The sequence below is a fragment of the Typopeltis vanoorti genome, chromosome 20, assembly GCF_054136105.1.
Source record: "Typopeltis vanoorti isolate ZY-2024b chromosome 20, IOZ_Tvanoo_1.0, whole genome shotgun sequence".
Taxonomy (NCBI): domain Eukaryota; kingdom Metazoa; phylum Arthropoda; class Arachnida; order Uropygi; family Thelyphonidae; genus Typopeltis; species Typopeltis vanoorti.
This window is the reverse complement of record NC_143568.1, coordinates 24,328,731-24,352,050: the sequence shown is the minus strand read 5'-3', so window position 1 is coordinate 24,352,050 and position 23,320 is coordinate 24,328,731. Positions and strand designations below refer to the sequence as shown.

At 37.8% G+C, this 23,320-nt stretch overlaps 1 protein-coding gene across 1 annotated transcript in view; it reads right to left on the bottom strand.

The window, feature by feature from the left end:
- LOC150095284 (laminin subunit alpha-1-like) overlaps positions 1–23,320 on the bottom strand; it is a 1,249,242-nt gene that overhangs the window by 683,073 nt on the left and 542,849 nt on the right. The window contains exon 31 of the mRNA XM_090410638.1: positions 215–335. Within this exon, the coding sequence (XP_090266764.1) occupies positions 215–335 (121 nt within the window). The remainder of the gene's footprint in view (positions 1–214; positions 336–23,320) is intronic.

Genomic DNA, 23,320 nt, shown 5'->3' with positions numbered 1-23,320 from the left:
TTGATATTACAATAGGACCACTCAGTGCAATGTTCAGGCAGTGCATAAATGTTAAACACATTATAGCAAAAGACAGACTGTGTTTTCAGAAATAGTACACTTGTATTTTTCTTTTCAAAGATTATCAAACAGACAAAGTATGATATGCTTAAATAAAGCAATTTAATTTGAAAACTTAGAAAAGAGAGAGGCATTCAAATAAAGAATACTTTACCTGACAAGATGATCCTGAATACTGTGGGGGACAATGACAATCCTCTACACCTACAGCAATGTATGGAGAAGGAGGAGTTGAAGATAAAGGAATTGCCACAGATAAGGCTACATCACTAAGTCTGAAATATGTTATTATGACTTAAATGTTTATTCTTAGTGAATGTCTTTATGATTAGAGTTTCATAACTAGCATTATTTATTATTATTTTTTTTATTTAGATTTTGTAAAATGATAAAATCACTTATATGAAGTTACTAAAAATTCATCTTACCATTTATTAAAATAAAGAGCCAAAAGGCTTCAGTTCAGCAATGCAAAATTTATAAAAATTAAGTGGATATTAAATCCAGCATTATTTCAAAGCTGAATACAGAAACTATAAGAGTTTCGTATGAAATTTGACTAGAGAGCTTACAGGAATACATTCTCCGATGTTTACTTGATAGCAGTCGTGTCACCTAATAGGTGACACGACTGCTATCAAGGGTATGTATATATTCGCCTCCTATTAGTCCATTTTGATAAGGTTTCACTGGCCTGACATTTGTTTTCAACTTATTGGTTCATCCTCAGAAACCAGGCAGAAACCTTAAGAGAGAGAGAGCAGAAATTCTCTTGCACCACTAAGGAACTTGAAATGTCGGAGAGGTGGTTTACTGGCCACCATAAATTTTGCATCGCTGAACTCAAGCCTTTTGGCTCTTTAGTTTAGTAAATACTTTCATGCACTGACCGAGAGTTCGCTTACTGAAAATACATCTCTTGGCATTTCAAGTTCCTTAGTACTTGAAGAGAATTTTTGCTCTCTTAATATTTCTGCCTGGTCTCTGAGGATGAACCAATAAGTTCAAAATAGCTGTTAGGTCAGTGAAAAATTATCAAAATGGACCAATAGGAGGCGAAATCAGTCATCACCTATTAGGTTCCGGCTAAGGCAACTCGTAAATGCCAGCGAATGTATTCCCGTAAGCTCTCTAGTCAAATTTTATACAAAACTTTTATAATTTCTGCATTCAGCTTTGAAATAATGCTGGATTTAATATCCACTTAATTTTTATTCATCTTACCGTTTTTTTTAAAAAACTGTGTATCTTCTTCTTCATGTAGCTTCCTCAGTGAGAGGAAGCAGCACCATATCCTTCCAGTTCTCTCTGTTGGTGGCTTTCTTTTTTGTTTCTGCATAGCCATGTGATCCTGTCCATGATCTTACACCTTTAAGCCATGTCCTTCATTTTTTGCCTCTTGATCCCATAATTTTTCCTTCTAAAACTGTTAATATCCTCTGTCCTGCTGAACCTCTCAGTACAGGTCCTACCAATCTCATCTTTCTCTGGATCATTTCCTGTAATAAAGATCTCTGTGTTCTCATTCTCTGTAGTACATCTATATTTGTCACATATTCTGTCCATGGGATTTTCAGAGCTCTCCTATAGCACCACATTTCAAAAGCCATTATCTGTTGCCTTACTCTCTTCTTGAATATCCAGCTCTCACTTCCATATGTGAAAATTGGCCACACTAATGTTCTTATCATTATTTTCTTTGTCTCGATACTCACAGAACTTCTAAGCAGATCTTTATTTTTCCAGAATGCAACTTTAGCTATGGCTGATACTTCTGGCTCGGATCTGCTTTCTTTTGAGATTTTCATAAATTTGTTTTTTTTTGCATTAATATCCAATCCAAATTCTTTACCTTCTTCAATTAGTAGTTGCAGTAACTTGATTAATTTGTTTCTGTTTTCTGCTATTAAAATGGTATCATCAGCATATCTAAGATTGTTGTATTTTATACCATTGATACTAATTCCTGTTTTTGTTTTCCAATCTTTTTCATCACTGTCTCACTATAGATATTAAATAGATTTGGTGAAAGAATACAACCTTGTCTAACTCCTCTTTTTATTTTCACTTCGGAAGTCTCAGAGTTAAACAGCTGCATATTCTGTTTGGTGTAAATCATTTTTATAATCTTAAGTACATGATTTTCTATGTCTAATTTATCTGATATATTGAACATTTTATTATGTTTTACCCAGTCAAAAGCCTTCTGAAAGTCTATGAAGCATATGTAAATGTTCCTATTTCTTTCAAGTGATCTTTCTATTGGTATTTTTAGTTCCAGGATAGCATTAATAGTTCCCATTCCTCTTCTGAAGCCTTTCTGTTGTTCATTCAATTCACTGCTTATGGTTCTTTCAGTTTGTTTGTTAACGAAGGTTAAAATAATTTTAGATGCATGGGATATTAGGCTCACAGTTCTGTAATCCTCACAATTTTGTGCATTATGTTTCTTTGGAATTGGTATACAGATAGATATTGTAAAAACTTCAGGTAATTGTAATGTTTTATAGATGTCCTGAATGGATTCCACTAAATAGTTGTTATTATTGCCAGTCAAAGCTTTCAGCAGCTCAGCCGGAATATTATCACACCCAGGGGATTTATTATTAGGAAGATCTTAATTATATGTTCTACCTCCTTTCTTGTGGGTAGAGTGATATCTGTTGTTACGTTTAACTTAAGGTGTCATGAATCATCCAACATGTTACCATTATCATCATTATTTCTTCTTCTTTTTTTTAAAAAAACCGTGTATATCGAATAGAAAAAAAAAAAAAAGCTTAATCGTGGAGCTCTCCTTGCTAACCTATTGTTGCCTGGTAGATGAAAAGTTGTGTTCATTTCTTCTTTTTTAATTTGCTGAAGAATCTCCTTTTGAAAAGCAAAAAGAGTGGCTCACCTGGAAGGCAACACTCAGCTTTTTATACTCTTTCTCTTGGCGTCCTCATAAACTTGTAGTTATGAGGAAGGTTATTAAAGTTATCTAAAGGAATATGATCTGGATATATTTCTTAATAAGTATAAGAGCCTGCCAGATTATTGTATATATTATTAACCACACTATCAGTCACAACATGTGTAACTACCACATGTATCTGACAAGGAGGAGAAAGAGAGGTATATGACAGATTTGAAGTAATGAATACGTTGAGTCAACAATCATCACCATTATGATGGAGAGGGCACTTGTGAGTCAAGAGTGGCAGACGTGTGTAAGAAGAGCTCCGGATTGGGATAAGTATTCTAGGAATAGTTAAGTATATATGAGTATTTGTTTGAGTAAAAGAGCTGCAAAAGGCGCTACCGGTTTTATTAGTGTGAGGATTTTTTTTTGTCTAAACTTAATTACGAATTGTAATTTAAAATTGTCCGCGCAGTTAGCCTAGTGGCTTTGCGCTTCGCAACCATATGCCTGGGGAAGGAGTGTCCTAGGTTCGATTCCCGTCCACGACGTGAGGAGCTTAAGGATCTTCCTCAGCCATAGCCAAGTTAGCCGGTCTTGGGCGTGGGCAGCAGGGTTTTTTCTGCCAGTTTATCTGGGGTTTTTCATCCCGCAAGCAGGCAAACCGGCCCCGTGAACACACAGGTTACAGTCATAAATACTTACGGCAAGGAAGGCAACGGGAAACCACCTTGCTCATAATCATCTCTCCCTAGAATGGTAGCATATAGCTACCCTCCCGCGGCCGTATGGCAGATGGGAACCAGAAGAATTACGAATTTGTTATTATTAGACCTTAGAATAGTAACCGAAAGAAGAAACATGGTGGCAGCTTTGTCATTACATGACTTTAACATAGATTTTAGTCGTTTTGTTAAATGTGAGGTGTGTTACATGTATTCTTTCGATTACATAAGTGATTTGTGGGTGTTTAGGATGGATGGAAGGAGGGTGTGTGCGAAGTGTGACCTGAACAAGGAATTGATCAATGTGAATATGAAATTGATGACAGAAAGTGTTAGTAGTGAGAATTTTGCAGGGAATATGAGTGCATGTTCAAAAGAGAAGGATGGTATGAAAGAGAGGTGAAAATATGTTAAAAAAATCAGTATAAAAGAAAACGAGTATAATGGAAAACTGTAAAAACCACAACGGATGTTAATAAGGATGAAAATGAGGCGAGAGTGGCAGAAGGAAATGAAATTTTGAGAATGAATGAAACTGCAAATGCCTGATGCAGGAATCGAAAGTGGAAAAAATTGAAAGAATGAATGATAGCGAAAGTCGGATGCATGTTGGACCGAAAGTACGGAAGCACAGAAGGATTATTAAGAGTGAAAGTGAGAAGAGAGTGTTGAGAGTTAGAAAATTAGAAAGAATGAATGACAGAGAGAATGTGACAAGAGATTTGGAAGTTGAATTCGATTGAATGAAGAAAGAGATGAAATGGATATGGAATGAAATTAAGAAAATTCAGGTAAAAGCTATTAAAACTAATCATGATGGCACAAAAGAGTTAACGAAAGATGAGTGAGTGGCGTTATATGGCGACTAGATTATTAAAGATGTGCTGGATGATAGGATACACAAGGTATGTTTTACAGGTGGTAAAATAAGTAGAGTGATTGAGGTACTGGATATGAGGAAAAAGAGAGCAAAGGAGTTGATGGTTTTAATCAGTACGAATGTTTGACAGAGGACAAAGAGCAAGTATTCTAGGAATAATTAAGTATATATGAGTATTTGTTTGAGTAAAAAAGCTGCAAAAGTTGTGCGCTACCGGTTTTATTAGTGTGGGGATTTTTTCATTAATGCAATGATTTCAATCAGATGAAATGATTGCATTAATTGCATCTGTTCACACAAAGATTGACGGAATAAGTGAGACATGGTTGGAAGAGGACGACATCCTGACAGGAAGAGAGATGGAAGGATGTGTTTCGTGAGGATGGAAGGAGTCAAAAGGGAGAGGGAGTGCTGTTGATTATAGAGAAAGAGTTATGTCAATACAAAGTAGAGATGCAAGAGGGAAATAGTGCCAGTGGTTTTGAGGCAGAATGGTGTGAGATAGAAGTGAATAGAATCAAATACTTGATGTGATGTTGTTATAGACCAGGTAATGTGAATGGTGGTGATAATGAACTATATAATCAAATTAGTCAAGCAAATAAGAAAACGGTGATCATAATGGGCGATTTTAATTATGGCAATATAGACTGGATTAATCAGATAGCAACTGGAAGTAAAGAAATTAAGTTTCTTGAGTTTTTGAGGGATAACCACTTCAGACAGTATGTAACAGAGGGCATGCAAGGATTGAGGGTCTTGGATTTGGTCATCTCATCAGATGATGTAAATATAAATGAGGTGTCAAATCATCCACCAATTGGTGAGAGCGACCATGAGGTCACCTCTACATATAACCTTTTCTCTGTGAGAAAAGGGAATATGTAGAACTACAAGGGAGGTGATTATGAGGAGCTCAGGAAACAGCTTGTGGGTGTAGCATGGAATGAGGAGTTAGCTGGAAAAGAGATCAATGCAGCTTGGGGAATTTTCAAAAACTATCTAGTAGATGCAAGGTCTAAGTGTATTCCAAGGGTGATAAGGTCAAATAAGGCAGGTGTGAGATGGATGAATAAAGAGATTAAGCATGCGATGCAGAGAAAGAGGGCATTGTGGAGGCAGCATAAGAGAAGTGGAAATAACCTATTTAATGAGGTCTACAAAGACCAGGCAAGGAGTGTGACTTGGTTGGTGAGGGTAGCTAAAGAGAGGTATGAACAGCATAAAAAAATATTAAGTTAGCTAATGAAGCCAGAAAGAATCCTAAGGAGTTCTTTCGATATGTAGCCAACAAAAGAAAGAATGATTATGGAAGGATGACATTGATAGGAGAAAATGGTATAAAGACAGCTGTTGCAGAATGTGTGGTGGAGATACTTAATGAGCAATTCATAAAGGTCTTTCAATCTTGTGAATGTGACTTCATGGAGAGATTGAGAGCAGTAGATGATGGGGAGGAGAGACTGACTATAAGTGAACAAGAGGTGTATGGGGAGTTGGGTAAACTAGATGTTAATAACACTGTGGGACTTGATAACATATCGCCACGTGTTCTGAAGGAATGTGCCAGGGAGTTGACACCTGTATTGACATATTTTTTTAATACGAGTCTTGCACTCGGTCAAGTCCCCAAGGAGTGGAAGGAGGGCAAGATTGTGTTACTTCATAAAGGAGGTGATAGAACTCAAGCTTCAAACTATAGGCCTATCTGTGTGTCAGGTGTTGTGGTTAAGTTGTTGGAGAAGCTTGTGAGAACTAGGATCCAGAGTTGGGTTGACAACAATGCTATTATCTTTGATGGACAGCATGGATTTGCCAAAAGGAAGTCATGTTTTAGTAATCTACTGCTTCTTCTTCTTTGAGTGCCATCTCCTATCAGAGGTCGGTGACCACCTTGGCAAATTTTGAGCGATTCTCAGCTATTCTGAGCAGTCTCTCAGAGTTCATACCAGTCCACTGTCTGATATCTGCCAGCCAAGATTTTCTTCATCTTCCTTGTCCTCTTCTTCCATTTATCTTCCCTTTCATAATTAGTTGAAGTATCTTATATTTTCATTACGAAGTAGGTGACCAAGATATGCAGTTTTTCTTCATTTTATGGTATCTAAAAGTTCACGTGATTTCCCCATTTGTTCCAGTACTTCCTGATTGGACATTTTTGCTGTCCACGGGATTTTTAACATTCGTCTGTATAACCACATCTCAAAGGCTTCAAGTCTTTTTATTGATGTTGTCTTCGAGGTCCAAGTTTCGAGGTCCCAAGGCAGTACAGACCATACATAGCATTTAACCATGCGTACTCTAAGCTCTAAGTTTAAACTGCGGTTACACAGTGTTGATTTCATCAAGAGAAAATTTTTTCTTGCCATTTCAATTCTAACTTTTATTTCCATTTCTGGATTGCAATCTTCATTTAACCAGCATCCGAGATATTTAAACTTTGCCACTCTTTCTATTTGTTTCCTATTTAAAGAAAGTGCTAAATTAAGAATTGGTTTCTTACTTATGACCATGAATTTAGTTTTGGTGATATTTATTTTTAATCCCATTTTTTCACTCTCTGCATTTATTAGTTCCAAAAGATTTTGAAGATCCTGAATATTGTCAGTCAGAAGAGCTGTAACATCAGCATATCTGATGTTACTGATGATTTCCCATTTATACTAATCCCTTCTTTTCTTCCTTCCAAGACTTTTTGAAATATGGCTTCTGAGTAGATGTTAAAAAGAAGAGGTGACAGCACACATCCTTGCCTTACTCCTCGTTTGATGTTAATGGAGTCTGTAATAATGTCATCAACTTGAACAGATGCCTTTTGGTTCCAATATAAGTTTTCAATGATCTTGATGTCTTTACCATCTAATCCAATTCTTTTTAATAGTACAATCATTTCAGCATGTTGGACTTTGTCAAATGCTTTCTCGAAGTCGATGAAGCAAATGAATATTACCTTGTTTTGGTCAATACATTTTTGAAATAAGATCTGAGAACAGAAAAGGGCCTCTCTTGTTCCCAAGCCATTTCTAAAGCCGAATTGGGTATCACTGATGGTGTCTTCACATTTTCTGTATATTCTTTTTTGAATTATTTTCAGAAACATTTTGAGAACGTGACTCATTAGGCTGATCATTCTATAGTCATTACAAGTTTTCGCATTTACTTTTTTAGGTAGCATGATGAAGGTCGACTGTAACCAGTCTTGAGGGATTATGCCTGTATCGTAGATCTTATTAAAGAGCTTTACTAATATGTTAATGTTGCCACCTTCTAATAACTTTACTATTTCTGCTGGTATTCTATCTAGTCCTAGGGCTTTACCATTTTTAGCTGAGTTTAATGCCATTCTACCTCTGATTTTAGAATGCATGGACCTTCCATATGTTCATAAGTATTTTCTGGGTTCTGTCTGTTATCAGTAAAGAGTTCTTCTATATATTTCACCCATTCTTGTATTTTGTCATCCTTTTTGGATATAATTTCTCCCTTTTTGTTTCGAAGGATACAGAATTGTTTTTTCTTATATATACCTGAGGTCTCTTTCATCTTTTTGTGTAGATTAAAATTGTCACGTTTTTCCTGTAGAATTTCTATTTCTATTTCTATGTTTAATTTAAGTTTGAACTCTGGTATGGTCCCTAGGGAGTGGAAGTTAGGCAAAGTGGTTCCTTTGCATAAGGGTGGCTCTAAAACTGCAGTATTGAATTACAGACCAATCACCATCTCAGGAGTAGTGGTAAAAGTATTGGAAAAGTTGGTTAAAGACAAAATTCAAGAATGGGTGGATCAGGATATGATACTCTATAGAGGCCAACATGGTTTTGTTAAAGGTAGATCCTGCCTTAGCAATCTATTAACTATCCATAATAGAATAACATCAGAGTTGGACAAAGGAACTGGCTACACAGTGGTACTTCTGGATTTTGCTAAGGCTTTTGACAGGATACCCCATAGAACACTGTTACTCAAATTGGAGCAGATGGGAATGGATATTAAATTGGTGATATGGATAGGAGAATGGCTCAGGGAGAGATACCATAAGGTGGTGTATGGAGGAGCCGAGTCCAGAATGAGGCAGGTGACCAGTGGTGTCCCTCAGGGCTCTGTGCTTGGGCCAATGTTGTTTAATTTGTATATAAATGATATAGGAAACGGCTTAAAGGGAGATATTCAGTTGTTTGCTGATGATGCAAAGTTGTGTAGTGCAATAAAAAATCAAGCTGATGTTGAAAGTTTGCAGGAGGATTTAAATAAGCTGGTAAAATGGGCAAAAGAAAATGGATGTCAGTTCAATGTGGAAAAGTGTAAAGTCTTGCATTTTGGGATTAAAAGATTACCAGCTGTGTACTACATCGATGGAAAGGTACTCCAAGAGATTGATGAGGCTAGGGACTTAGGGGTATTGGTAGATAAGGAGATGAAGTTCAGAGGACACATTGCTAAGGTGTCCAAGATTGCACATAGGATTACTTGGTTGTTGAGGAACACACTGACATCCAGAGATAAAGAGGTTATTATTCCCCTTTATAAAGCATTGATACTTCCACATTTGGATTACTGTGCTCAGGTCTGGTCACCTGGATTCCTTGGAGATGAGGAGGCTGTGGAGAGGGTTCAGAGAAGAGTGACCAAGTTGGTGAGTGATATAAAAAATGCTCCCTACATTGATAGATTGAGAGCTTGTGGATTGCAGAGATTGGTTGATAGGCGAAGAAGAGGGGATATGATAGAAACATTCAAATTACTAAAAGGTTTTTATAGGATTGATGCAGGGGAAATGTTTCAGCTGTGTGATAGTGATGGAAGAACAAGAGGTCATCTCTGGAAATTAAAGAAGAGTGTGGTTAACAAAGGTGTCAGAACAAGGTTTTTTGCCTGGAGGGTGGTGAATGAGTGGAATTCATTGCCTGACTTTGTTGTGAGCTCTTCATCTGTAAATGAATTCAAGAAGAGATATGACAGATATTGTTTTGCTAGTTTGGGTCTCCCGCGATGAGTCTACTGACTCCATGGAGATACCCGTAATAATAATAATAATAATAATAATAAAATAATAATAATAATAATAATTTCTTTATTGTAATAAGTAATCCACTTACTTATTACAATAAAGTGACTGCTTCCTTGGATAGAGGAGAAGGATACACAGTAATATACTTGGATTTTGCAAAGGCATTTGATAGAGTACCTCATGATAAATTTATAGTCAAACTAGAGCAGATGGGGTTGGATATTAGATTAGTGCATTGAATTGGAGACTGGCTATCTGATAGTTATCAACAAGTTGTGTATGGGGGAGCGATATCCAGGAAAAGGAAAGTCACTAGTGGAGTGCCTCAGGGATCTGTTTTGGGGCCATTACTGCTTAACTTGTATATTAACGATATAGGTGAAGATTTGGATGGAGATATTCAGTTGTTTGCAGATGATGTAAAGTTGGGATGAACCATGAAGAGTAGAGAGGATGTTGTGGCCTTACAAGAAGACTTGAAGAAATTGAGTGATGTGATTGTGCACTGGAGTGGGGATGTGAGTTCAATGTTGCAAAATGTAAGGTTATAAAATTTGGAAAACAAAGATGGGATGCAGAATTTATGCTTGGTGAAGATATATTGTTGCAGGTTGAAGAAATAAGAGATCTGGGGATGATAGTGGATAAGGATCTGAAATTTAGGGGACACATAGCCAAAATTGTGAAGACAATACAAAGGCTTCTGGGAATGATGCAGAGGACATTGAAGTGTAGAAGTAAGAAGATTCTTGTTCCGTTGTATAAGGCTTTGATCAGGCCACACATGGACTATTGTGCCCAGATGTGGTCACAATAGTCCATGTCACAACATGGACTATTGTGACCATCTCTTCATACTTCACCTTTCCATCTCTTCATCCTCCTGGTTTTCAGAAGGATGAAGAGATGGAAAGGGTCCAAAGGCGATTGACTAAGGTAGTTTCTTACCTCTGGAATGTCGAGTATGAGGAAAGACTGAGAAGATGCAACTTGCAGAGTCTGGTGGACAGGAGGAAGAGGGAAGATAATAGGGACCTACAAGTTATTAAGGGGTTGTTATTGGATCAATGCTAGAGAGGTTCTACAGAAAATAGTGGGAGATCGTGGGAGAACCAGACGTCATCCTGGAAACTGTATAAAGAGGGTGTGAGTAGGGGAGTGAGAGGCAGGTTTTTTTCGTGCAGAGTTGTGAATGATTGGAATGCCTTGCCTGTGAATGTGGTGTCTGCAAGGAGTTTGAATGTGTTCAAGGCACGGTATGATGAGCTGTGTGTGTGTGATAAAAGGACCTCCCAGATAAGTCTTTAACTCTATGAGGTCTTGGGGTAATAATAATAATAATGTTGAAGAGGTTTTTCATAAAATGTTGGGAAATCAGGGAAGAACAAGAGGTCATTCCTGGAAGGAGTATAAGGAGAGTGTGAACAGGGATGTGAGAAGGAGGATTTTGCACGCAGAGTTGTGAATGATGGGAATGCCTTGCCTGAGAGAATCGCATCTGCAGAGAATTTGAAAGTGTTTATGGCACGGTATGATGAGCTGAGTGTATGACAAAGAGACGTCCTAGATGAGTCTTTGACTCCATGGGGTCTTAGGATAATAATAATAATAATAATAAATGAGAGCTGAACATTCACAATCATTTCTTTGACACTTTTGTGTCCCCAAAAATTACTAATGTCTACATTTCAGCATTGTCTAAAAAACCTTCATTTTTGCTTCTATTCTTTTTATGCCTTTTGTCAGTCTCTATATCTCTGTTGCATAATACAAAATGAGCAAAAAAGCAACTTCTGTTAATAAAAAGCTTGCATTTCATTGGAGCACTGTTCACTGTTCCAAAGTAGACTACCTGTACTGTTAAAAACACCATCCTCTTTAAAATTTACTGATCTTCACTTCCATCACTAGAAAGTACATTTCCCAAATATCTGAAGTTATCACTATGCTTTAAGATCGGCCTATTGAGTCCAACAATGCTAACTTGTGTACATTTTCTTTATGATTTAAAACCAAGCTCTCACTCTCCTTGCTATTAACAGTTAACAAACAGTTCTGTGTCACTATTCCATTTGTCCAGTTTCTTATGTAGCTCTTCATCTGGTGATGTGACAAAATTGTCACATCACCTGCAAGAGATATGGTATCTCCTATATGGAGAATCCATCATCACACACTGCAGCAAAACACTGTAAGAATTGGAGTCCAACCACACTATGTGGACGAAGTATTCTCCATTCTAGTCATACTGAACACTTTCTAACATATTTCGATAGTCAAAATTTTAGAATGCAATTCTATTTAGGAAAGGCAACAATAACTGTCTACTCTTTAGACACCATGATTATATGTCTACAAAACTATATCACACACACACACACACACACACACACACACACACACACACACACACACACACACACACACACACAGATAGATAGATACATCCAGAGATGGTAGATATATCACCACTGGTCCCAACAGTATGCAATTATAAAAGCTTTTGGAACAGCAGGTGATGTGTTCTAATATTAGTGAATGTATTAACCTGTGCATTTACCCCCCTCTTCATAGTGGAAGCCCAGAATCCAAGCCAAGATCATGTAACATCAGGATGGCATCCTGATGTTACACAGTCTTTCCATAAATACTGTTAGAAGTTATGCACACTGCACTACCAACAGAATTGTATGAGCCCAGTTCTGTTAGTGGTGCTGTGCACAGCCAACATTCATGTGTTTATCCATAGAAAGAGAGGGTTTTCTAGCTGTACGGGTTAGCATGCAGGATGATTATGAGAATCACGTAGCTGTAATAGAACTTCTCAAGGTTGGAATGCAACCAGCTGTTATTTTGAATACGATAAAAGCACTCAAGAACAGTAGGATGTTTTTGTATCAGACTATTAACTGTTATAACAATACTGAAGGCATATGTGACCACCAAAGTATAGGTTGACCATGCATTAGGATGCAATAGCTTGTGATGACTGGGAAGCCATGCCTCCACTGTAATCCCATGAGAATGCAGAATGTGATGTCTCAAGAGATGAATGTTTTGCAGAGAATGATGTCACGTGTACTAAATGATAACCTTGGGGGGGGGGGTGAGAGTCTATCGTCATTCTACTGGACACTTCCTAACACTGCAACTTATACAGAAAATGATTAAAATAAAAGGCATTTCTCCAGGAGTATGCAAACAACAGACACAGAGAGATTCTCTTCACAGATGAGAAGATTTTCATTCAACTGAAAAGTCATTTAGCCACCAAAATGATTGGGTATATGTCCCAGATGGTCACACAGCATGAGACACAGCATCCAGGATTCAGAGAAGTCATCAACAATGGGTTGTTGGGAGGAGTGGGGGATGATGTATTAGGGGGATATTTAAGTTGCATTTCTGCAAGAAAGAAGTCAAAACTTCCACAAAGTGTATGAAGATGCCATGCTGGAACCTGTGGTACTGCCTCTCAAGAACACCTTGTTTCATGGTAGGCAGTATATCTTCCAACAGGACTCAGCCCCTGCACACAAGGCAAAGACCACACAACAGAGGTTGGAGACAAATGTGCCTGACAACATATCAGAATCTGCTAAGCCATTTGGTAGTCCCAATCTGAATTCATTGCACTAAAAATTGTGGTCAGTGCTTGAGAGAGTAGCCTGCAAGAAATGACACCTCTGCATTGTAAGCCTGAAGTTAGATTTGGAGCAAGCAATGGCAGTGTTTCTGCTGGGTGTTATTTGTGCTGCCAATTGATATGTGGCCTCATAGACTTCGGGTGTGCATGAAGGCAAAAGGGGGGACATTTCAAACATTAAATTTTGCTATATGCACATTATACATATGGTTTGTTTGTGCTGAAAGCTGTAAAATGATTTACTAGGTAATGGAGTAAACTTTCTTTGGAATTCATTTCATAAGATGATACTGACCTTATTATTGATGTTACCACCACCATATATACAACAATTTTTTAGCTAATGGCACTGATTCTCATTGAAGGTTAAAACATGACTAAGATTCTTCTGCTTCTGTGACTTTTCTACCATCACGTTCATTTATCATTCCATAATCATTCTGCCTCTTAATTGCTACAGCAAAAGAACTCTTTAAGATTTCCGTTGGCCTGCTCAAACAATTTCCTCTCATAATATAATGAGAATAACTTATAATAACTTGTATAAGAACATATTTTATTAAAAAGTAATGTTTTAATTACTGAGTACTTACCTTAAAATATTTCCACTGAAAGCATAGTAAATAATAATAATAATTAAAAAATATATAAATATTTATATGAAAGTAATTCTAAATAGCATAATATGATAAGTATACAACAATAAATCATTACTGATGATGACAATAATGTATACAAATTTTGCCAAGCCATGAAGTAGGCTGTGAAATAGGGTGCTAATGGAAGCAATGAATGTTTTTTCAGGTGAATGAATTCAGGGAGATGTATGTTTATGTGAGGCAGATGGCTTAGCATGAGTACAAAGAATTAACCAATCAATAATAATGCCACTGCCTTAATAGCATGTATAGTACAATATTCATAGGTCTCCTGAGAAGGAGACTTATGAATATTGTACTAATATTGTACTGTAAGTGACCTTCACCAACATTGTACCATGTTGGTAAAGGTCAATTACAGCCAACTTTTTCACACCCATTAGCCCAAAAATTAATTATTGGTCATGGTTCTGCCACCTAGCATCCCACTAGCCACTTTTCCCACTTTTAAACATATACAATGGGAAGCTTTGAAGAAATTTATAGGGTTGTTATAGATACAGTTAGGCTGAGTGATTATCATATCTGCTCTCCAGCCAAAAGGCTGTGGGTTCAAATCCCACCATCATCATCATGGATGTTTGTGATTGTCTTACTAACTCTGTGTGGATAGGGCATTTGTTACTCTACCACTTCTCCCAGCAGAAGGCTTCACTCCTAAAACCCTATGAGATACAGGGATGACTAACTCTACCACTTCTCCCAGCAGAAGGCTTCACTCCTAAAACCCTATGAGATACAGGGATGACTATACAGTATCAAGTGACATCACATGTGATTAATTAACTGAGGAATATTCAGAGTATGGTCTGCCAGTCATGACTTGCAGTGCAGATGAGCATAGATTTTTTTTAAGTTCTTCAAGACAGTTATTAATGGATCCAGCAGTCTGTCCAAAGTAAGCTGTTGCAGGCACAAGGGACTTTATACACTCCAGCTAGCTACCCACAACCATTCCCCTAAGGATGAAGTCGACCCTTAGGAGCATGGATGAGGCCAGATAACTATGTAATTTGAAAGTGGCACAGAGATTATATCTGCAAAGAAATTTGGATATCATTTCAGATGTAACCTGGATATAAGAAATGAGACTAGTTTTGCTTTTATCTTGCATGTCACATATGGGAGGTATGAGGAATGCAATATTTTATTTTTTTACAAGAGTTGTAGCCACTGGCCAGACAAGTGTTGCAAAGGTACTCAAATTTAGTGATTGCAGTTTAATTAGAATAGGAATGGTATTAGACCTTCATTAAATAGCTTCTTTGTTCAACAACTTTTAGTTTCTACTGTACAAGTTGCGGTTGCACAATCATTCTGGTTTTGTTTATTTTATTATTTTTTTTAAATACCATATTTTTCCATGTATAAGATGACACTTTTTTCTAAAATTTTTAGGCCAAAAATTGGGGATCATCTTATACACGTGGGTAACCTGTTGAGAGATCTGCGGTTGCCGTGGCGAAACTGCTGGAACCTTGTCTCTGCAAACAGGCTTCTGCCAATCACTAGCCTTTGTTAACTCTGTCGATTGACATCATTAACGGCTGATTCTGAATAAATCAGCCATTAATGATGTCAATGATGACGTCAATCAGAACTCTGAAAGCATTCATATGTCTGCAACTTATTGGCAGGGTAAGTTAATGCATTAACAATATTTTGAGCAGCACTAGCTCATTAAAATGTCTGAAAATAAAAAACGATTCTCATATTCTTCAAAATTTAAGTTGTCCGGAACTGAGAGTGATGCAGAATTTCTTAGTATGCGTGTTAAAAATATGAACTAATTACTAAATATACTTTGACTATTTAAAAAAATATCAATGTGTTCTGTTTTATGTTTAAAATATTGATTTCTTAATTTTGGGTTCGAAAAAGCAGGGTTTGTCTTATACATGGGGGCATCTTCTACACGGAAAAATACGGTATATTTGGGATCCTTTTCATGTTTTTTGCTATTCTTATACAAGAAAATCATCAGTTCCTTACTTCTAATTGTCAATGTCATTTATGTGGGGTAGCGCTAGTGCCCTTGGTGAATGTGGCGATCGTGTTTAGTTAGTCTAGAAAACGTGTTTTTAAATTTAAATATAGCATGGCTTTTTGTCTCAAATTGTGCAGCAGTTGTGCATCGGCTAGATACAAGTGTCCTTCGGTGGTGTTATTGTTTGGAACTGTGTTGTATATACTGTGTTTTCATTGCCATTTGTTTCACTACTTCAACGTGTAAAGATGGTGTTCAACAAGAAACGTACATCAGCGGTGCGCAGGACTTCTACACAAAAGGCTGAATCAGCGTTAGATTTTTCACAATGGATGCATTGCGGAAACTGTTACATGTATGCGCTGAAGAATGTGAAGGATCTGTGGTCGGTCTGTCTAAATGAGAAGAATGAAAATGTCGACGTATGTGAGAAGTGTCGGGATAGGCTGGAGCATTTAGGAATGGAAGCTGACATTGGGACCGTAGCGGAAGAACTTCGGCGGGAGTTCATGAAAATGAAAAATGACCTTCATCTTCTGCATGAGGAATTGGAAGTGCTCAGTAAGGAGATACTGGAAGTTAAAACTGAGTTTAATGTGTTAAACAGAGAAATTAGGACTATAGAGATTACTTTAGCTGAAGTAACCAAAACAGGATTACGTATGGGTGAGTCTTTGGTGAATGATGCAGTAATAAATAGTATGGGAGTGATTGGGAGTCAACAAAACAAAACCACAAGTGGCCTAGAAGAAACGAGATGTCGTGAGAGTGTGTGTGTGTGGGGGGGGTAAGTAATAGAGCGTTGAGTAATGAAACTGGGAGAGTCATGCTGAATAGCATAGAAAATGAATCCACGAGTGATGCTTGTGTGGACTTGAATGAAGTTAAGAGTGGCAAGATATATGGCGATTCTATGATTAAGGGTATGGTAAGAGAGTGGTATGCACAAGGAGTGCTTGGCTGGTGGGACAATACAAAGAGTGGCTTTAGCAATAAAGAGAGGGCATGAAGCAGATGATAGTTATGGTGGGTACAAATGACCTGAGTGGTGGTATAAATTGGGTAGGAAAAGATTTAAGAACATTGTTAGTTATTGTGAAGAGGAAAAGTGTTGATGGGAGGATAGTGTGTGTGCTGCTGCCTCATTTTGACAATTACAGGTTAAGTAGAAGAGCGATGATAATGAATGATATGATTGCAAAATGGGCAAAAAACGAGGTCTGGAATTTGTTGATGTTTGGAGTGTGTTTGAAGGAAAAAGACAGTTGTATGCTAGAGATGGACTGCATCTCAACATGGAAGGACATAAGCGATTGAAGAAGTTACTGTTTTCTGAACAAGTTGAAGTAATTGGGCAGGGAAACTAAAATTGAAAAGATTGAGTGTAAGAGGGAGAAACTTATGTAGCGAATGTATATTTATTGATCCTTATTTGCAGAATAAATTGCAGAATAGAGTGGATAAAAATTGGCAGTCTACTGAAATTAGTGACATGTATATCAGTTCTAAAGCTGGTACAAAAACTAAAGAGAATCTGCAATATTTGTATAATGCAAGAAGCATTCGAAATAAGAGGGAAGAATTTTTAGTATTAGTCAGTGCAATCTCACAAAACGTTGTAGGCATTAGTGAAACTTGGCTGTCAGCAGAAGATGTGGTTACTGGAATTGAATGCGATGGGCACAGTATTTTCAGGGAGGATAGAGAAGATACAATGGGGGGGGGGGGAAGTACTGTTAATGATAGCTGATGAGTTGGAGCCGAAGAAAGTAGTATATCAAGAAGATAGACATGTGAATGAGAGTTCATTTGAGGTGGTCTGATGCGAAATAGTGACTAATGCAACCAAATATACAGTTGGATGCTGCTATAGGCCAGGGAGTACAGGGGAAGATATTGAATTCATGCATCAGCAAAATAGTGCAATGAGTGCAGGTTTAGTGATTATTATGGGGGATTTTAATTACGGTGATATCAATTGGAAGGAGGAAATATCACGTAGCAAAAAGGAAATGGAGTTCATACATCTTCTACGAAATAATTACTTGAAACAGCACATAACTGAAGGGACACGTGGTGTGAGAGTGTTGGACCTGGTTATTGGTTCAGAGGTTATATGCATAAGTAAGGTGTCCTCATTACCTCCAATTGGTGAAAGCGATCATGTGGTATTGACTTGGGAGGTTGCAAAATCTGTGCTGTTAAGAAGGGGAAAGATGTTAGCAGTGCATGGGATAAAATCAACAGGTATCTGAGGAAAGCAATATCAGATTGTGTCCCCATGGTCAGGAAGTCAAACAAGGTAGGCGTTAGATGGATGAGCAGCAGTATTAAGCTTGATCTGCAAAAAAAGAAAATGCTATGGAGAATTTACAAGGAGAAAGGCGATCAGTACATCCATGAGCAGTACAAGGCTCAAGCTAGGAAGGTTACCAGCATAGTAAGAAAAGCTAAATCAGATTATGAGAAGACCTTAGCCAAAGAGATCAAAGGTAATCCCAAAGAGTTCTTCCGTTATGTAGCAAGTAAAAGGAAGAATGACTTCGGAAGGATAACTTTAGTGGGTGCTGATGGTATTGAGGTGACAAAATCAGATGTAATAGTCGAGTTACTGAGTGATCATTTTTCAAAAGTCTATCACCCAAGTGAGGATATCTCTGCACCTGTAGCAATAACTAATGTGAGAATTGAAGCTAAAGAATCAGAGGTATTTAATATATTGCAAAATTTATTTGCATTTAAATTAGATGGAATATCAGCTCGGGTGTTGCGTGAGTGTGCAAATGAATTGTCAACCCCTCTTACTTGGATATTTAATTTAAGTTTGAACTCTGGTATGGTCCCTAGGGAGTAGAAGTTAGACAAAGTAGTTCCCTTGCATAAGGGTGGCTCTAAAAATGCAGTAGTTAATTACAGACCAATCACCATCTAGGAGTAGTGGTAGAAGTATTGGAAAAGTTGGTTAAAGACAAAATTCAAGATTGGGTGGATCAGGATATGATACTCTATAGAGGTCAACATGGTTTTGTTAAAGGTAGATCCTGCCTTAGCAATCAATTAACTTTTCGTAATAGAATGACATCTGAGTTGGACAAAGGAACTGGCTACATGGTGGTACTTCTGGATTTTGCTAAGGCTTTTTCACAGGATACCCCATGGAACAATGTTACACAAATTGGAGCAGATGGAAATGGATACTAAATTGGTGATATGGATAGGAGAATGGCTCAGGGAGAGATAACATAAGGTGGTGTATGGAGGAGCCGAGTCCAGGATGAGGAAGGTGACCAGTGGTGTGCCTCAGGGCTCTGTGCTTGGGCCATTGTTGTTTAATTTGTATATAAATGATATAGGAAATTGCTTACAGGGAGATATTCAGTTGTTTGCTGATGATGCAAAGTTGGGTAGCGCAATAAAAAATCAAGCTGATGTTGAAAGTTTGCAGGATGATTTAAATAAGCTGGTAGAATGGCCAAAAGATAATGGATGTCAGTTCAATGTGGAAAAGTGTAAAGTCATGCATTTTGGGATTAAAAGATTACCAGCCGTGTACTACATTGATGGAACAGTACTCAAAGAGATTGATAAGGCTAGGGACTTAGGAGTGTTGGTAGATAGGGAGGTGAAGTTCAGAGGACATATTGCTAAGGTGTCCAAGATTGCATATAGGATTACTTAGTTGTTGAGGAACACACTGACATCCAGAGATAAAGAGGTTATTATTCCCATTTATAAAGTGTTGATACTTCCACATTTGGATTACTGTGCTCAGGTCTGGTCACCTGGATTCCTTGGAGATGAGGAGGCTGTGGAGAGGGTTCAGGAAAGAGTGACCAAGTTGGTGAGTGATCTTCAGCTTCTCTCACTTTCAAAAAAAAATGCTCCCTACATTGATAGACTGAGAGCTTGTGGATTGCAGAGGTTGGTTGATAGGCAGAGAAGAGGGGGATATGATAGAAACATTTAAATTACTGAAAGGTTTTTATAGGATTGATGCAGGGGAAATGTTTCAGCTGTGTGATAGTGATGGAAGAACAAGAGGTCACTCTTGGAAATTAAAGAAGAGCATGGTTAACAAGGGTGTCAGAACAAGGTTTTTTGCCTGGAGGGTGGTGAATGAGTGGAATTCATTCCCTGACTTAGTTGTGAGCTCTTCGTCTGTAAATGAATTCAAGAAGAGATATGACAGATATTGTTTTGCTAGTTTGGGTCTCCCACAATGAGTCTACTGACTCCATGGAGATACCCGTAACAATAATAATAATAATGTCCTCAAGAACACAGTTTGCAATATCCTCATAATTTAAACAATATAACTCCTAAATTTCCAGTCATTTATCATCACTCATCCCCAGATCACATTTATTACATTACCTCCTGCATGATATCCCTGCTAACCTCATGCAATCCTTACTTTCCAAATTTTAAAACCTCACATTTTGCAATATTTAACTGACAACTTACTCCCTTGCAAACTCAGAGTCTATTGAAATATAAATATATAGCCTCAACTCCTCTACTCCTCTGAGTTCTTCCCAACTTTGCCATATCAGCAATAAATTTTGTACCCTTTTTAAATATCTCACAATATTACTATCATACAAATTAAAAGAGAATGGCCCAGAAACAAGCCGGGGACATATCACTAGTGACTTTCTTCTTCTTGGATACTGCTTCTCCACAAAACTTGATATATTTTTGGAAAAAAAAAAAAAAAAACATAGAAAAATAGTTCCAAATTGAATTCCAAATGTGAAAGCACAATGGTAAAGACTAGGTAATTTATTTATAAATATTTACATTTTATTAGTAAATAAAACTCACTTTTACAGTTCTATTCTACTTAATAAGACATTTTCTGTTTATGAAAATAAATACTGCATACTATCCATTTATTTGTACTAATCCTGTATTGTGCCACGGTTAATGTACTTCAGAATAATACAGTCTTTTTTTATCAAGATATAAATAACACTTAAAGCATTTATGCACTTCCAATTACTCATCTCCTGAAAGGACTGCAGGAAGAAATGACAGGCAGCGAAAGCTCGCATGGACTCTCACAATGAGTTTTGTTATTATTATTATTATTATTATTATTATTATTATTATTATCCTAAGACTCCATGGAATCAAAGACTGACCTAGGAGATCCTTTTGTCATACACACAGCTCATCACGCCAAGCCATGAACACATTCAAATTCTCTGCAGACACTACACTCTCAGGCAAGGCATTCCAATTATTCACAACTCTGCATGCAAAAAACTTGCTTCTCACTCCCTTCTTCACACCCTCCTTATACAGATTCCAGGAATGACCTTGTTCTCCCCTCATCTCCCACCATTTTATGAAACACTTCTTCAACAGTGATCCTATAATCCCTTACCAGCTTGTACATCTCTATGATATCACTCCTGTTCCTCCTATCCACTAGACTCTGTAAATTGCATATCCTCGACCTTTCCTCATATTCAGCATTCCAGAGATCAGAAACTACCTTAATCAATTGCCTCTGGACCCCTTTCCAACATCTCTTCATCCTTTTGAAAACCAGGTGACCAAATCTGTGCACAGTAGTCCATATGTGACCTAATTCAAGCCTTATACAATGAAACAAGAATCTTCTTACTTTCTACAAGTCAGTGTTCTCTGCATCATTCCCAGAATTCATTGTGTTGTGCTCATCTTCTTCTTCAGCTTCTCCCACTTAAGTGGGATCACTGTTGATGATGAGTCTCCTCCACATCCTCCTACATTGGGCTATCACCACATCCAAGTTCTTCATCCTCAAGTCCACTTCTACCAGCTCCCTCCATCTCTTCTTCGGCCACCCACACTTCCTCCTTCCTTGCACATCCATCTGCATGACCCTTCTTCCCACATATTCGTCCTCCCTCCTCATCACATGACCAAACCATCTCAACCTTGCCTCCTGTATCTTCGTTCCTAAGTTCGTGACTTTCACTGTTCCCCTCACATAGTCATTTCTCAGACTATCCGTTCTGGTCACACCGCACATCCACTTAAGCATTCTCATCTCTGCTACTTCCATCCTGCTAATGTTATTTTTCCTCAGGGCCACAGTTTCTATAGCATACGTCATAGCTGGCCTCACTACTGTCCTATAGATTTTGCTTTTCAGATTGATCGGCACCCTCTTATTGCATAACACTCCAGCCATCTCCCTCCAAACCGCTTGTATCCTGCATCCCACTTCCTTCTCAGCTCCTCCACCTTCTTCCACTGTTGAACCTAAGTATCTAAAGTCTCTCACCTTCTTGATGACATTTGCTTCCATCTCCAGGTCTGTCTCCTGGCCACTGCCCACTGTGCAACACATATACTCTGTCGTACTTCTGTTCAGTCTCATACCTCTCTCTTCCAGTACTTTTCTCCATCTTTCCAGTTTAGTTCCCGCTTCTTCTCTTGAATCTGCACACAGCAAGATGTCATCTGCATACAATATTGTCCAAGGTGCATCTTCTCTCACCTCTTCCGTCACAATGTTAAACAGAAACGGACTTAATGCTGACCCTTGATGCAAGCCAACTGTTACTTGAAAACTTTCTGTCTGTCCCAGACAGGTCCGAACACTTGTCTTCACATTTCTGTACATCTCCCGCACCAACCTGACATATTTTTCTGGAACCTTCTTCTCCCTCAGACACCTCCAGACTTCTTGCCTTGGCACTCTATCGTATGCTTTCTCCAGATCAATAAATGCCAGATGTAGCTCCTGTTGTTTCTCTCGAAACTTTTCCATTATCTGCCATAACCCAAAGATTGCATCTGTTGTTGATCTACCAGGCATGAAGCCAAATTGTTCCTTTGCAATCTCCACCTCCTTCCTCAATCTTCCATCAAGAATCCTTTCTAGGATTTTCATTGCGTGGGACATCATAATGTGTGTGTGTTGTGCTCATAATTTTGGCAATATGTCCTCTAAATTTTAGATCCTTATCTACCATCACCCCTAGATCTCTTATTTCCTCCACCTCCAACAATATATTCCCACCAAGCATAAATTCTACATCTCATCTTTGTTTCCAAATTTTGAAACCTTACTTTTTGCAACATTGAACTGTACTGTCATCCCTACTCCTCTACCCATTCACTCAATCTAGTCAAGTCTTCTTGTAAGGCCAGAACATCTGCTCTACTCCTCATAGTTCGTCCCAGCTTTGCATCATCTGCAAACAACTGAATATCCACATACAAATCGTCATCAATATCATTAACATACAGGTTAAACAGCACTGGCTGTAAAACTTTCCTCTTCTGGGTTATTGCTCCCACGTGCACTATTTGATCTCCAATCCAATTTTACTAATCTAATATCCAACTCGATTCACTCTAGTTTGACTATTAACTTATCATGCAGTAATCTAAGTCTTTGTAAAATCTAAGTATAGTACTGTGTATTCATCTCCTTTGTCCAATGAAGCCATCA